We start from the raw sequence: 15,997 nt of genomic DNA, 5'->3' as shown, positions 1-15,997 counted from the left end.
CAATGCATAAAAGGCAGGGTGGAGTTTTGAGAGCCAAATATGCAACCTTCATGTAATACTTCTCTGCATTTTCACGTTTTACTTTCTCGCTATGAACTTCATACTTAGTTCAATCTGATATGCATTATGTAGTGCATTCAAAATTGTATTTTTAACTGTATTTTAAACTGAGTTCTGATCTGCATTCAAAATGTATTTGTTAGAATTATTTTCTGAAATCGATTTTTTAGAGGTTTCTGAAATTGGTTTTAAAAATTTTAAAACTGTAACGCATTATGCAAGCAAGAAGCATCCTCTATTTATCTTTTTTATCTTTTCATTCCTCTCTACAACCGGTGAAAGCTAATAATGTTGGCGGTGTGTACCGTACGTTGATGGCGGAAAAGCCTATGCAATGGGAGTCTCGGTTTTTGCGTGGCGGTTGTTCCGAAATGTTCAAAAGACAATTCGGTGAGACGTGGCATTTTGCATTAGAACAATAATGTGTGTACATTTGGGTGCGGTAATGAGGAAACAATCAATCAATTATTTTTTGGTTGTCCACATTATGGAAGCATTTGAGATGATATTATGAATTGGTTAGGTATATATTATGTGAAGCCCAGGGTACTGTATGATTATGCTCTGTATTTTAGTTTGCTAAGCGGGGTTTCTAACAAAATGCACACCGCAATGCATGGTTAGCATTTGTCGGGGTGATTTGAAGTGAACGAAATCACTATTATTTGGTTAGCATTGGTCGAAAACTAGTTTTGATTTTGATATTCATCAATGGTGGGTTAATCCTGTGATTTGCATGGGATAACCATCCATTTTGTATTCGGTTTTTCGGTGCTCTTTCTGTTTGAGTTGTACGTAACTTTGGTTTTTTTGGGTTCTCTCTGTGCACTCCTTGCGCTTGCGAGAGTCCGCTTTTGTGGAAGTTTACATTCAGTCCAAATAACAACTAAAAAAAGGGTAGCTTTAATGGTATTTAATTTTTTTGACGAGTTAATGGTATTTAATTTGAAAATTAAACATTAATTATACGCATCATACAAAAGCATTTATGAAATAGTTATTTTTTTAAAGGCCTTTATGAAATAGTTTTTGAAAAGGGAAATGCTATTTAAAGCAACAGATATGTTATTATTTGGTTAATTAAACCACAACACAATCAAATACCGTAAACCTCTCAAAAAAATAATCAAATACCGTAAAAAAAGACAATCAAATGCTATCTGTGGAAAAAATAGGAAATAATTACAATCTAAGCAAGATGCATCTGCTATACATCTCTAACTTGGGCAAGATGCATCTGCTATACATCTCTAAGCAAGAAATTATCCTACTATTGACCTAGCAAAACCTAGCCCTATTCACACACCAAAAATTCAAAGAACTGATCAGTGGTGAAAACTAATAACACTATATTTGCCCTATTCATAGAAGAAACAACTCAGACCTATAAAGAGTGAAACAACATTATTTTTGTTGATGATGCTCGCAACATACAATCTGGTAGCTTCTTTTACATTGTTGTTCTATTTCCTGTGTTTCTGTTCAGTGTTCTCACAAGGTGATCCTATCAAACAAGGTGATTTTATCAGAGACGAAGACGGTGAAGTTTTATTCTCAGATGGTCACAACTTCGTACTGGGTTTCTTTGGTTTTCAAGACTCTTCTGCTCGTTATGTTGGTATTTGGTATTACAACATTCCTGGTCCCCAAGTTATTTGGGTTGCAAATAGAAACACACCCATCAATGGCAATGGTGGTTCTTTTACTATAACAGAAAACGGTAATTTAGTTATCCTTGATGAAAACAAAAACCAACTATGGTCTACCAATGTTTCTAGCGTTCGAAACAATATGAATAACACTGAAGCTTTTGTTAGAGATGATGGTAATCTTGTTCTTTCAAATGATAATGTGGTGTTATGGGAAAGCTTTAAGCATCCAAGTGATACTTATGTACCTGGTATGAAAGTTCCTGTGAATGGGAAGAGTTTTTTCTTCACTTCATGGAAATCAAGTACAGATCCTTCATTAGGGAATCATACTTTGGGAGTTGATCCTAAAGGGTTACTACCACAGGTAGTAGTTTGGGAAGGAGAGAGAAAAATATGGAGAAGTGGTTACTGGGATGGTAGGATTTTTACTGGTGTTGATATGACAGGTAGTTTTCTTCATGGTTTTGTACTTAATTATGATAATAATGGAGATAGGTATTTTGTTTATAATGATAATGAGTGGAAGTTGAATGGTAGTTCAGTGAGGTTTCAGATTGGTTGGGATGGTTATGAAAGAGAGCTTGTATGGAATGAAAATGAGAAACGTTGGATTGAGATACAGAAAGGGCCTCATAATGAGTGTGAATTATATAACTATTGTGGTAGTTTTGCTGCTTGTGAGTTGTCAGTGTCAGGTTCAGCTATTTGTAGTTGCTTACAAGGGTTTGAACTAAGGTCAGGTGGGTGTAAGAGGATGACAGCATTGAAGGGTGATCAGAGTAATGGAAGTTTTGGTGAGGATGGTTTCTTGGAGCTTACGTATATGAAGTTACCTGACTTTGCACGTGTGGTTAATACTAAGGATTGTGAAGGTAATTGTTTGGAGAATGCTTCTTGTACTGCTTATGCAGAAGTCATTGGAATTGGTTGTATGCTTTGGTATGGAGATTTGGTTGATGTTCAACAGTTTGAACGTGGAGATGGAAATACATTGCATATTCGTCTTGCACATTCTGATTTAGGTAAGGTGCTTCAAAGGGTTCCTTCAGCTTTGTTGCCATGTATATGGATCTTCAATTTTAATTATCATTTATCACTACTACTATTTTTTCATGTATGGTTCTTGAGTAATGTAACTCTTTCAATTGATAATACATTTTTTTCATTGTTTCTGAAGATGATGGAGTCTCAGATTTTTACAAGCTTCTATCATGGTTGTGTTCTAATGATATGAATAATTTTTATGTATCCAAATACAGGCCATGGAGGGAAAAACAACAAGATTATGATTGTGATAATATTAACTGTTATAGCAGTGTTAATCTGCCTAGGAATATTGGTATTGTTGGTATGGAGGTACAAGACAAAACTCAAAGGTGAAATACTCATTCATATTCATAAAGCCTATTTTTGTTCCTATTTGATATGATTGATAAAGATGTAACTGTAAAATGCTTTTTTTTTATATTAACTTGTGTATATTTTTTTCCTTTTCTTTCTTGTTTTGCCTGCAGTTTTTTTAGCTTCATGTTGCAAAAATAGTGAAGAACTACCTGCCGTTGATGCACGCAAAAGCAAAGAGACGTCAGCAGAAATTTCAGAATCAGTTGAACTTAGCTTGGAAAGTAATCGACTAAGCGCAGAGCTTCCATTTTTCAATTTTAGTTGCATGTCAGAAGCTACCAACAATTTTTCTGAAGAAAATATGCTTGGACAAGGCAGATTCGGTCCTGTGTACAAGGTGATAAGAAAATGTTTCTATATTCAAGCTTATCTTTCATGACATGAAGTCCTAATAAAATGATCTAATGAAAATAAGTTGTTCCATTTATCAGGGGAAGCTTCCGACCGGAGAAGAAATAGCAGTCAAGAGGCTTTCTAGACGGTCCGGCCATGGTTTAGACGAGTTCAAGAATGAAATGAGGTTGTTTGCAAAACTGCAACATGGAAATCTGGTTAGAGTAATGGGATATTCTATTGAAGAAGATGAAAAGTTGCTTGTATACGAATTCATGCCGAACAAAAGCTTGGATCACTTTTTATTTGGTGTGTTTCTTCAAATTAATCCTGCCTATTTTCTTTATGCATTTTTATCATAAGTATGAAAAAAGATACAAGTATTTTTTTAACTAATTTGAATTTTGTGGTTAACATCACACAGATCCTATCAAGCAAACACAACTGGACTGGTCAAAACGTTATGAAATCATTGAAGGCATTGCAAGAGGACTACTTTATCTGCATCGTGATTCAAGACTTAGAATAATTCATCGAGATCTAAAACCAAGTAACATTTTGTTAGATGAAAATATGAATTCAAAAATATCTGACTTTGGCTTGGCCCGGATATTTGGTGGAAACCAGAATGAAGCGAATACAACCAGAGTCCTTGGTACATAGTAAGTATACTTCGGTTTTGTTTTTAAGCTCATTCAAACACTTATTCATTCTTACTTGAAGTTGACTAATCTCAACTAATTAACTCTGCTTTTCAGTGGTTATATGTCTCATGAGTATGTCATGCAAGGCTTATTTTCAGTCAAGTCAGATGTATATAGTTTTGGCGTATTGCTACTAGAGATTGTGAGCGGCCGCAAAAACACTAGCTTTCTTGATTCAGAATATTCAAGTCTCATAGGATATGTGAGTATTTCCTTTACCATAACAATTTTTTTAATATAATTCAACTTATTTTTTTTCTTTCTTTTCAAAAACATTTTATCAACAATAGTTTTTACGAGTGAATCACCACCGATTGAATCCTTGAAATTGAAGGCGTTACATATTTTGGTCCTGAAAATAACAAAATTTTAAAAGTCTCTGAAATTGAAAATCTTTTATCACATTAGTCCTTTTGAGTCCTTGAAATTGACTTAGAGGGACTAATACTAATCTAATTGAAATGCTAAAAGCTAATGTTATTGTGATGAAATGGATCTAGGCATGGCATCTGTGGAATGAACAGAGAGCAATGGAACTTGTCGATGCTTGCATTCGTGATTTGAGTCCCAACACTGAGGCTTTGAGATGCATACAAATAGGGATGTTGTGTGTGCAAGATTCAGCATCTCATAGACCAAACATGTCTGATATTGTTTTGATGCTTGAGAGTGAAGCAACAACTCTTCCCTTACCTACGCAGCCTTCGGATACTTCCATCAAAAGATCTGTGGACAGAGAGTCTTGCAAGGATGGTGTTGATATTTTAAATGATCTCGCAGTCACAACGGTCGAAGGGAGATAGAATTAATGCCCCTTCTGAGCTATTTTTGTTTGCATACACACGGCTCATAGTGTTGTTGATTTTTCCTCTTTTTGCCTCTTGAATTGAAAGTATAGTCTTGAAATTAAATACATTCGACACTGATAGGCCGCAAGCGCATGATTATACCGTGTAACAAAAATATCGTTCCCACGAGCATTTTGTATTGAACATCAATCTCTTTTCACTGTGATAATTAAGTGTGGTAAAAACGAAGCTAGTGTGATATAATAATTCTATTGTATTAAGTAGACTATCAAAGTATAAACTCTCATTATAATTATAAACTATAGCCAGTAAAAAAAAATTATAAACTAATAGCAAATGAGATTTGCCAATCATTTTAATTTAATTTAATATAATTTAATGAAGTATTTGCTCATGTAGTCATTGGTAAAAGGAGTATTTGCTCTTGTACCAACGAAAAAACAAAGAGTATTTGCTTATGTAGTCAATGTAATTGAACTTAAACTAATAGCTAGTCATTTTCCTTCAAGAAGCTTCCTCTGGTTCATATTTTTGCTTGGGAGTTGTTTTCCTGAAATTCCTTGGTTTAAAACCACGAGGATCGACAAACCTATTAAGTCATATTCTTTAATCAAATGGAATTACGTAAACAAAGCAATTGGTCATTACTATTAAATCATATCTTCGTTTGGAGAAGTTATAGCTTGTTTTGTAAGGCTGAGAAGTTAGCTTATAAATTATAGCAGATAACATATAAGTTCATCTTAAAAAAAAAAAAAAACTTCGTTTGGCAACGGTCTTTTTACAATGACCTTATAATTTATTTCAGGAACTTATAACTTATTTTTCAGACGCTATTTCAAGTAGCGTTTGAACTTATAACTTATGGCTTATATTTTTTCTTTCAATTTTGCCTTCTTGTTTTATTTAAAATTTGTTTTTACCATTTACAAATTGTTACGTTAATGACAAAAAAATTGTTTATATTACTAGCAATAAATTTAAGGGACGTTTATATATAACTTCGCGGTTGTAACCACCGACTAGTGACTAGTAAGGTAATTTAAAGAAAATTTTAAATATAAAAAAGAGAAATGATATTTGAACTGTCATTTTGTGACAACTTTTATGATAACTTGATTTCATATTCACATTGTATTTTTATCTTCTCTCTATTGTTTTGGTTTTTGTATCAAATACCTATATTTAATTATTTGTATAAGTTATTAAAAAGGGTCGTTCAAACTTCAAATAACACTGTAAGTACCTCTGTAAGTGCCCTTTGGGCCCGGAGGTTTGCCCTGATCTTGGTGGTGACCGGAGCCGAATCCACCTAAACTTTTCTGTAACCAAAAAAACTTCAAATAACATTCCTCTAAAAACTTCATCAAAATGGTTTCAAAGATGAAAAAGCAGAGTATTGCTCTAAATAAAATTATCTTTTTTTGAAGAACTCTGATTAAAAAATGTTAGCTGGTTTCAGTTCCGCGTTTGTATTCTCTACCATAGTTTCACAAAAACCAAATTCTCTGCTACTAGTATCACGCTTGGACCTTAGATTCGGTCACCTAAAAGTTAAGAATTTAATTCAACCACCAATTTCAATCCTGTAAAAATAAAATTAAAAATTAAAACTAGTGATCTTTTTTTTTGAAGGAATTAAAACTAGTGATCTTAAATTAAATATACTATTTTCTCCTCTTATTAGCCCAAAAATTAAGAAGTTACCACTTTCGACCGTAAACGCGTAGAAGAAATATGATTTACTTTCCAATTCAAGAAGAAAATATTTTGTTTCTTTGTAAAAAAAAAAAAAAAAAAAAATCCTTATCCAAAAGAGAAAACATCGTCTTTCTAAGTTAACATTTTCAAAAGAAGAGACTTTAGTAATCTGAATAAACAAATTTTTTTCTTAACCAAGCAATTGTGCTCAAATAGAAAGACAATGTTTTAGAAAAATTCGAATTTGATTTCTACGTAAAATTATTTTCAAAAAAATAATTTTACATAGAAATCAAATTCGAATTTTTCTAAAACATTGTCTTTCGATTTGAGCACAATTGTTTGGTTAAGAAAAAAAATTGTGTACATAATGTCATGAAAATAGACAATCAACTTTTTTTCCTTTTGACTGAATAAACAATCAACTCAAGGGAAACAAACCAATTATGATTTTCTGTCCTAAAAAATATCTTTCTACCTGTTAAATTCTTTTTAAAAATAATATCTTTTTATGGAAATTAAAAATATATAATGATCTCATCAATGTGTTTTGCTGGTAATAAATAAATTGAAATATTTTCTAAAAGTGTTTTTGTTTTCTGAAATAATATCTTTTTGGTAATAAAGATGAAAATATCTTTCTTTCTTTTCAAAACTAAAATATCAAAATCAATCATACGAAACATTAAAAAAAATTCAATTATTTTCTAAAACAGTTTTTGTAAATAAAAAACCGCTCCACATTCAAATAAAGTCTATCAGTCCCTTAAACCGTCCACTCCGCCTCCACCAAATTTTGAGGATTTAACTGTTAACCATTTGATGCTACCAGACATATCTTCTTGGAACTATAGCCTTGTCCACTCTTTGTTTAATCCTAGTGATGCCGCTGCAATTTTATCTACTCCTCTATACAATCGACAAAAAGAAGATACTCGCATTTGGAAGGCTACAGTTGATGGCTCCTACTCTGTTAAAACGGCCTACCGCATCTGCACTGACATCCTTAGTGAAGCTTCGCCGCAACCAAATTCAACACAATGGCAGGTCCTTTGGCGCCTTCATGTCCCTCCAAGAGTACGTGCCTTTCTTTGGCGTGCAGCCCACCACTGTCTACCTACAAGAGACAATTTATCCAAGCGTGGTATCCCTTGTTCAGAAACTTGTGTATCTTGTGATCTTCTGGCTGAATCTCATATGCACTTATTCTTTGTTTGTCATAAAGCAAAGGCTTGCTGGAACCTCCTTGGCATAGGCATCATTATTCAAGACTTACTCTATAGGGCCGATTCGTTTCAACAAATGCTTTTTGACTTGCTACACAAACTTCATGATCATCAAAGACCATTAGCAGCTATGACCATTTGGAGTTTATGGAAGAGTCGCAACTTGCTACTTTGGGAAGACAATGACACTACTCCAACTTACACAGTCATTCGCGCCCAAGAAGTCCTTCATGAATGGAGTTGCGTCCAAAAAGCCAAACATCCGGAGCACCACGTCGAACAGCCCCCTGCCTGGGAAAAGCCTCCTCACGGCACAATCAAGTGCAATGTTGACGCAGCCCTCTTCGATGGTAATTCGGTAATGTGTTATGGTTTATGCTTCCGTGACTCTTCTGGAAACCTTCTCTTCGGTAAGTCAGATTTCAAACTTTTGTCGGCCACTGTTTTGGAAGCTGAAGCTATAGGTCTCTTGGAATCTCTCAAAATGGCCATCTCCAAAGACCTCCGCCATGTTGCATTCGAAACAGATAGTAAGCTCTTGGTTGACTTACTAGGAAACACCAATCTTCCTCTTATTGAAATTGGTGATTTAGTTTCTGAATGCAAAACTCTCTTGTTAAGTAATCCCGACTATGTAGTATCGTTTATTAGGAGGCAAGCAAATAGTGTGGCTCATAACATTGCTAGAGCTGCTCTATCGTATCCTAGCCCCCATGTCTTTTATGATGTTCCTACTACCTTGTATTCTCTATTTATGAATGAAATGCAGTAATTTTTCCTTTGCTAAAAAAAAAGAGCACTTAGACGAGATAGTAAATAGGGGTGGCAAAACGGGTCTGACCCGCCGAGCCGGCCCATTTGGCCCGCTATTTTTGGCGGACTGATTCGAAGTTTTGACCTCGTTTTCTATAGTTGGCTCGGCTCGTCTTGTCTCGTTAAAATACGGGGCGGGGCAGGCCGGCCCGCTTAACTCGTTGGAAACGGGACATGCACGGGGCAGGGCGGGGTGGTCCGCCTAACTCGTGTTTCAATTTGTTATTTTGAGTCTTATTTTATGCTTTTGGATTTATTTTGGTTGTTAGATTTATTTTGAGACTTATTTTATGCTTTTGGATTTATCTTAGTAGTTGAGTTTATTTATTTTGAGGCTTATTTTATAATTTGGTTGTTGGATTTATTTTATGATTTGTTTTATGTTGCGGATTTGCCTTATTTTGCTATTAGTTATGATGTTGAATTCGACAATTTGATAATTATTTTGTTTTTCACAAATTTACTTGCTACCTATTCTTATATATTTTTTACGATAAAATCAACATAGTTTTTTTTTTTTGTAACAATTAAGTTGTAAAAAAAATAAAAAAATAAAAGTTTTTTGTTTGGCTGGCCGGCCCGCCAACTCGCAAGTTCGCCACTAAACGGGGTGGGGTGAGATTTTGGACTCGGTCACAAAATTTGACTCGGCTCGTCTCGTCTCGTTTTTAGCGGGCTTAGACGGGACGGGCCTAAATTTGGCGGGCCGGCCCGCTTTGCCATCCCTAATAGTAAATGATTTCTTTCGGAGGAGGTTTTAGAAGGAACTCAATAGCATCTTTTCTTGAGGGAATATTTATTTTGATCTTTGAATTTGCAATGAGTAGCCACGACAGTTTCTCAATTTATCGAAATTTTAAAATAGTTTTTGATTTTGTCAAAATAGTCACTTATATTAAAATGCTTCGTTAATGATGTATTATTACTTCTTCAATATATTTGCATATTGTCATACTAGTTTTTATAAGTACTTATTTATTGTCATATCAATCTCAATATGACAAGGGTTAATATCACCATTGATAGACTATTTTAGCGTCGAAGACTATTTTGACTAACGAAATTCGCAATCAATGACTATTATGAAATTTTGATATATTGAGATACTATTGCGGCTACTCGTTACACGGATACCAAAATGACTATTACCCCCTTCATTTTTCTATCTCTTTTTCCATTCCTTTTTCCTACCTTATGCAAGCAATTTTCCTACCATTGACCTAGCAAGTCCTAGCCCCATTCACACACTAAAAAGAAGACTAGTGATGAAAGCAAACAGCGATAGTTTCTCTTTTCAAAGTGGAGAAAAAACCCTTATTCAAAGAAAAAACAACTTAGACCAACAGCTAGTGCCAGGGTCAACTCGTTTCTCTTCTTTCTCTACCTATCATAATAATTCCAAATAAAATAAAATAAATAAATAAAAACTAAGCAATTCTCTTCCACATGAACACAAAAGAAACTATAAACATATACTTCATTCATTCATCACAAATAATTCTCTTACGTTATTTCCTCTTCAAACATGCAAGGTTTATTCTTCTTATTCTTTTTGTTCATCACTTTACTTTCTTTTCTAACCACAATTTCAACTTCAACAATCACAGACACCTTAACCTCATCACAAATTCTATTAACAAATCAGACCCTTGAATCACTCAACCATACATTTGTTCTTGGTTTCATCCCTGGAACAAATTCCAACAACATTTACTTAGCCATATGGTACAAAAACATCGACGACACAATCGTTTGGGTCGCAAACAGAGACAGCCCTCTTCAAAATTCAACCAATAGTCACCTCAAAATCGGTGACAATGGAAACATAGTACTTCTCAATTCATCATCAGATTCAGACAACAACCTCGTATGGTCTTCGAATCAAACAAAAGCTACCAACCCACTTGTTCTTCAGCTTTTCGATAATGGAAATTTAGTTCTAAGAGAAACAAACGTGAATGATCCAACAAAATATCTATGGCAAAGCTTTGATCACCCAACAGATACTTTGTTACCATCCATGAACATGGGTTGGAACTTCGACAAAAACACAGAAACACACTTAACATCATGGAAGATCACCGGTGAAGATCCTTCAACAGGTCATTATTCATTCAAAATTGATTATCATGGTTTACCAGAGATTTTCCTAAGGAATGATGATAGCATAATATATCGAAGTGGACCATGGAATGGTGAAAGGTTTAGTGGTGTACCAGAGATGCAACATGATACAGATTCAATACTTTTCAATTTTTCATCAAATGAACACGGAGTTAACTATTCGTTTTCAATAGGAAATCCATCCATTTTTTCGAGACTAGTTGTGGATTCAGGTGGTCAACTTCAACGTCGAACATGGGTGCAAAGTATGAAAACATGGACAAATTTTTGGTATGCACCAAAAGATCAATGTGATAATTACAGAGAATGTGGTCCTTATGGTTTATGTGACACAAATGCTTCACCTGTTTGTCAATGTGTGAATGGTTTTAGTCCTAAGAATGAACAAGCTTGGAAATTGAGAGATGGGTCTGATGGGTGTGTGAGGAATAAGAATTTGGATTGTGAGAGTGATAAATTTTTACGTATGGAGAATGTGAAGTTGCCTGAGACAACCTCAGTTTTTGTGAACAAGACAATGGGGATTAAGGAATGTGGTGAGTTGTGTCATAGGAATTGTTCTTGTACTGGTTATGCTAATGTTTATGTGACTAATGGTGGAAGTGGTTGTGTTATGTGGATTGGTGATCTTAATGATATTAGAGATTATCCTGATGGTGGACAAGATCTTTTTGTAAGATTAGCAGCTTCTGAGCTAGGTACGTTTTTCTTTCTTTCTTTCAATTATTAATTTTTGATTCTACTATGCATTTTGGTTGATTGAATGTGACTAAAATTTAAAACTTTTTGTCTAATGAAACACTCCATGGATGCACAACTCAAACCCTTGGAAAGATTTCCAAAAGCAAAATATTTGTTAGTCACGTTGCAGGAGAGTATGACTTAGGAGGATATATATTTCGATTAAATGTAGCTCTAAGTGGTGTTTCAAAACATACTTTGATACAATATCCGTAGTACTTCCTAAAATATTTGATGTTTCCTTAGAAATGATTAATCAAATTATAAGGGTGAAGGAACGATGTCTAGTTCAAGGTAAAAAGGACATTAAGACTCAAAAAACACTATATTTATCTTTCTTTTAAGACAGTCGAAAATGACTTGAACCCAGGACCTGAAAGTTTGGTTGTCTTTTTACTAGTTGCAGATCAAACCCTTAGATTTATATACATAATTTTCGTGTGAATATATCTAGCTCCGAACTTCAGTACCCTATATTTTTGGATTGAAAGAGCATGTAAAAGAAGAAAATACAGTTTTTTAATTGATATTTTGAATTATTATTACTTAATATTTCATGAATTGGAAAAGAATCTGACTTTGACTAAGGAAAGAACAGGGTAAGCATGTCCCTCCAACCAAAAGTGTGTTGCATCAAGGTTCTCTTCAAACTTGTGCATCTCATATTGTTTTAAAGTGAAAATGAATATTATTTCACATTGGAATTTTATATGCTTTTAATATTTAATTTTGTCTTTATAAATATTTTAAAAATGAGTCATGGATGATCCTGCTCACGGGAACAACATATAACTATATTTATTCACGTTATAAAAAAACTCAAATATCACATTTAATATTTGTTGAGGCTGTCTAAATATATGATCTGACTTGTGATTTGGCTTGTATCATAAATTCCAGACATGTGATACACGGCTTCCAGAATTTAAAGGAAAAATTTGTGGCTGTGATTGGCAGTCGTGTGACTCATGTTTGTGAGGGGAAAAAATGAAGTTACTAACAAATTGCATTTCTCCACTTATTCTTTGTTTGATTGCGTGTATAATTTGAAGGAATATAAATTGCTTAATCAATGGACCCTTTTCAACAACTTTATGGGCCCTCTCTTTCTGACATGGGCCGACCTTTTGACTTTCTTGGCCCATACATGCTTCTAAGTTCTATTTATGAGCTTTTTACAATCATATTTGATAGGTATACTCACATTTATTCTACGATTTCAAATGTTGTTCTAGAAGAAAATGACTTTTCAATTCACATTGTATATTATTTTTGTGTAAAGTTTAGTTTGAGATAAAGTAGAGACTATTGTTGTTGTACAACTATAAAAGTCGTTATTATTGCGCATGCATTGATACATGTTTTTTGAATTTGAATATGAATTTGGAAAACAAAATACATTATTGGGTGGAGTAGGAAAGATGTTAAATTAGTCCTTAATGAAAGTAGAAAAAGGATTCATTGATGTTATGGGAGACCTTGATGATTTAGCAATGGTTGGTGGGATTTTGGTATGTATGAAAAAGGAAAGAATTTGACAAATGAGCATTGGGTTAGAAAGCACCAACCCATTTGGGGGACCCAAAATATTTTTATTTTTATAGATTTTGGTGGGAGTAGGTGCCTTCCCATAGTTGCATTGCATGTCCGTTGATATGTCAAATAGGAGAGTTTGAAATTCAAACAAACCATATTCTCTCATTTGTAATGAGCTTTTTGTGATTGTGATTTTGTTTAGGTGGCTTCTAAGTTGGCAACTAATGTGTCTCAAATGGTCTACAAATCCATGAAAATTGTTTGAAACTTTAACAACGATCAATGTTACTTCTGTAAATAGAAGTGTATAGTAATATTATTAGTCCTCACAAATTAGACAGAAACTCAATTGTTTTATTTTTTTAACAACAAATAAGAAAAACGAATATGAGTGTCTCAACATAATTTATATATATATATATTTTCTTGTTTTTGTTGAATCAACATTGATCAGGTCACTTTTTCAACCTTAAAAATGTGAAAATTTATGAACTTCTACTTAAAAAGGACGGTGAGAACGACGTCAGTCATCGTCGAAGTTTTAAGTAATTTTTAAGCATCTGACAACTACAATTGTAGACCACATGTGACACTTTTTCACCTTATCAATTGTCATTTCTTTTCTTTAACAAGAAAAGTCATGATTGAAATATAGCAATGTGTTTGATTTTACAATAAGGAAGTAAACAAATACAATGGAAAAGTTAATTTAATTGGTGTCCTATTTTTGATCCTTGTATTGAAAGTCTATTGCTAATTAGGAATAATCTTTTGTGTATTAAGTGAATGTCTATTAAAAAAAACCCTTTTTTCTCAGATAACACAGGATCTACTGGTGGCTCTCACAAGAAAAATCATAAAGCTGAGATTATAGGAATTACAATTTCAGCAGTTGTTATCATTTTTGGATTGGGTCTCATTTTATGTAACAGGAGGAAATTGCTAAGTAATGGGAAGAAAGACAACAGAGGTAATGCACAAGTAGTATGTCTCTCCTTAAAAATAAATGCATTATGAATATATGTTTCATAGTTAAAGTGTCTTGTTTCTTGTCATTAACTAGGTTCTCTCCAAAGAAGTAGAGATTTGTTAATGAATGAGGTGGTGTTTTCAAGTAATAGAGAAACCTCAGGAGAAAGGAACATGGATGAACTAGACTTGCCAATGTTTGATTTTAATACCATAATATTAGCTACAAACAACTTCTTTGAAGCAAATAAACTTGGACAAGGAGGCTTTGGTAGTGTTTATAGGGTAAGTTATTTTTCTTTTTGTATCTTCCATCAAATAACTCTATATCACAAAGCACCTATAAGATAAAACACTTCTTAACACTAACATGAGTTTTTGTGGCTATACTAATACCAGGGAAGGTTGATTGAAGGCCAAGAAATTGCTGTCAAGAGGCTATCACAAACTTCAGGGCAAGGAGTTGAAGAATTTAAGAATGAGGTCAAGTTAATTGCCAAGCTTCAACATAGAAATCTTGTTCGGCTAATAGGTTGCTGTGTTGACAGGGAAGAGAAGCTTCTTGTATATGAGTATATGGAAAATAGAAGCCTTGATTCCATTTTGTTTGGTGAGTTATTTTTACATTTTTTGAAAGTTGAATCCTCTTATTTTTGCAGAATGTAGACATGTTTTTTCTTATTCTAGATTGTCTTATCAATGTTTTCCAGACAAAGGTAGAAAGCCCCTATTGGACTGGAAAAAGCGATTCGACATTATATGTGGAATAGCTAGAGGGCTTCTTTATCTGCACCATGATTCAAGACTTAGGATTATCCACAGGGATCTCAAGGCAAGCAACATTCTACTTGACGGTGAAATGAATCCAAAAATATCAGACTTCGGGATGGCTAGAATATTTGGCAAAAATCAAACAGAAGCAAATACATTGAGAGTTGTTGGAACATAGTGAGTACCATAATGTTGCATTGTAGTACTCTCTAATTAAATACAAAATATAAGATAACTTATCATTTTATATATATATTTTTTTTAATTTACAGCGGCTATATGTCTCCTGAATATGCTATGGATGGAAACTTTTCAGTCAAATCAGATGTTTTTAGCTTTGGAGTTCTTGTGCTAGAGATCATAAGTGGAAAGAAAAATAGAGGATTCTACTACGCAAACGACGATATGAATCTTCTAAGGAATGTAAGTGAAAGTAATTCTTCAATTTAACTACTATGATGTGATATGATATTATCTTCTACTATGTCGTAAGTACCAAGAATTGAAAAAATAATATGTTTTCTTGTTGTAGGCATGGGGACAGTGGAGAGAAGGCAGTGCATTGGAACTCATTGATCCATCAATTGGAAATTCATATACAGAATCTGAAGTTCTTAGATGCATACATGTTGGACTATTGTGTGTCCAAGAACGTGCAGAAGATAGGCCAACAATGCCTTCAGTGCTCTTGATGCTGGGCAGTGAAACTGCACTAATGCCAGAACCTAGAAGTCCAGGATTTTCCCTTGGAAGGTCAAGGAATCCTCAAGAGACTGATTCCTCTTCAAGTAAGCAAGATGAAACATGGAGTGTGAACCAAGTTACAGTCACATTGCTAGATGCTAGGTAGTGAAAGAAGCATAACATCATCCAACATATTTGTATAGTCCCAGAAACATGAAAAAATGTTTCGGTAAAGGGTTTGGTGGCAGTTGCAAATTCGATTTTATAGAGTTTAATTTTGACACGGTTAACATTCATTTTGTACTTGTCGAATCTTATATTGATACCTTATTTAATGAATTTTCAACAAGTGTTGAAATGAACTTAATAAATAATGTGAGAACATATCATAGTCAGAAAGTGCCTTGGAGTATTGTTAATGGTTTTTCGTTAATCAATGAATGGAATTATGCTTTCCTTTGATCAATGAA

At 33.8% G+C, this 15,997-nt stretch overlaps 2 protein-coding genes across 2 annotated transcripts; both read left to right on the top strand.

Moving 5' to 3' along the window:
- The first annotated feature begins 1,476 nt into the window (after window positions 1-1,476).
- Window positions 1,477-4,956, top strand: LOC146943765 (G-type lectin S-receptor-like serine/threonine-protein kinase B120). The gene is made up of 7 exons (XM_085747736.1): window positions 1,477-2,773; window positions 2,890-3,060; window positions 3,227-3,453; window positions 3,548-3,758; window positions 3,874-4,111; window positions 4,208-4,355; window positions 4,654-4,956. The coding sequence occupies exons 1-7, from the start codon at window positions 1,477-1,479 to the stop codon at window positions 4,954-4,956; spliced, it is 2,595 nt and encodes an 864-aa protein (XP_085603862.1).
- A 5,242-nt stretch (window positions 4,957-10,198) lies between these two features.
- LOC146943764 (receptor-like serine/threonine-protein kinase SD1-8) lies at window positions 10,199-15,920 on the top strand. The gene is made up of 7 exons (XM_085742028.1): window positions 10,199-11,524; window positions 13,921-14,073; window positions 14,167-14,357; window positions 14,472-14,682; window positions 14,783-15,020; window positions 15,116-15,266; window positions 15,376-15,920. The coding sequence occupies exons 1-7, from the start codon at window positions 10,228-10,230 to the stop codon at window positions 15,691-15,693; spliced, it is 2,559 nt and encodes an 852-aa protein (XP_085598154.1). The 5' UTR covers window positions 10,199-10,227; the 3' UTR covers window positions 15,694-15,920.
- Window positions 15,921-15,997: the final 77 nt, after the last annotated feature.

The sequence above is a fragment of the Medicago sativa genome, chromosome 2 (assembly GCF_051527215.1).
Source record: "Medicago sativa cultivar Bolivia chromosome 2, Bolivia_mono, whole genome shotgun sequence".
Taxonomy (NCBI): domain Eukaryota; kingdom Viridiplantae; phylum Streptophyta; class Magnoliopsida; order Fabales; family Fabaceae; genus Medicago; species Medicago sativa.
Note: the sequence above shows the minus strand (reverse complement) of the source record. Positions and strands in the feature narration are given on the sequence as shown.

Bases quoted from the DNA above. Each gene is read 5' to 3' on its own strand.
- LOC146943764 (XM_085742028.1), top strand. From the start codon at position 10,228: ATGCAAGGTTTATTCTTCTTATTCTTTTTGTTCATCACTTTACTTTCT. The intron at 11,525-13,920 runs GTACGTTTTTCT...CTTTTTTCTCAG, and splicing joins ATTAGCAGCTTCTGAGCTAG to ATAACACAGGATCTACTGGT. The intron at 15,021-15,115 runs GTGAGTACCATA...TTTAATTTACAG, and splicing joins TTGAGAGTTGTTGGAACATA to CGGCTATATGTCTCCTGAAT.
- LOC146943765 (XM_085747736.1), top strand. From the start codon at position 1,477: ATGATGCTCGCAACATACAATCTGGTAGCTTCTTTTACATTGTTGTTC. The intron at 3,454-3,547 runs GTGATAAGAAAA...TCCATTTATCAG, and splicing joins GATTCGGTCCTGTGTACAAG to GGGAAGCTTCCGACCGGAGA. The intron at 3,759-3,873 runs GTGTGTTTCTTC...AACATCACACAG, and splicing joins CTTGGATCACTTTTTATTTG to ATCCTATCAAGCAAACACAA.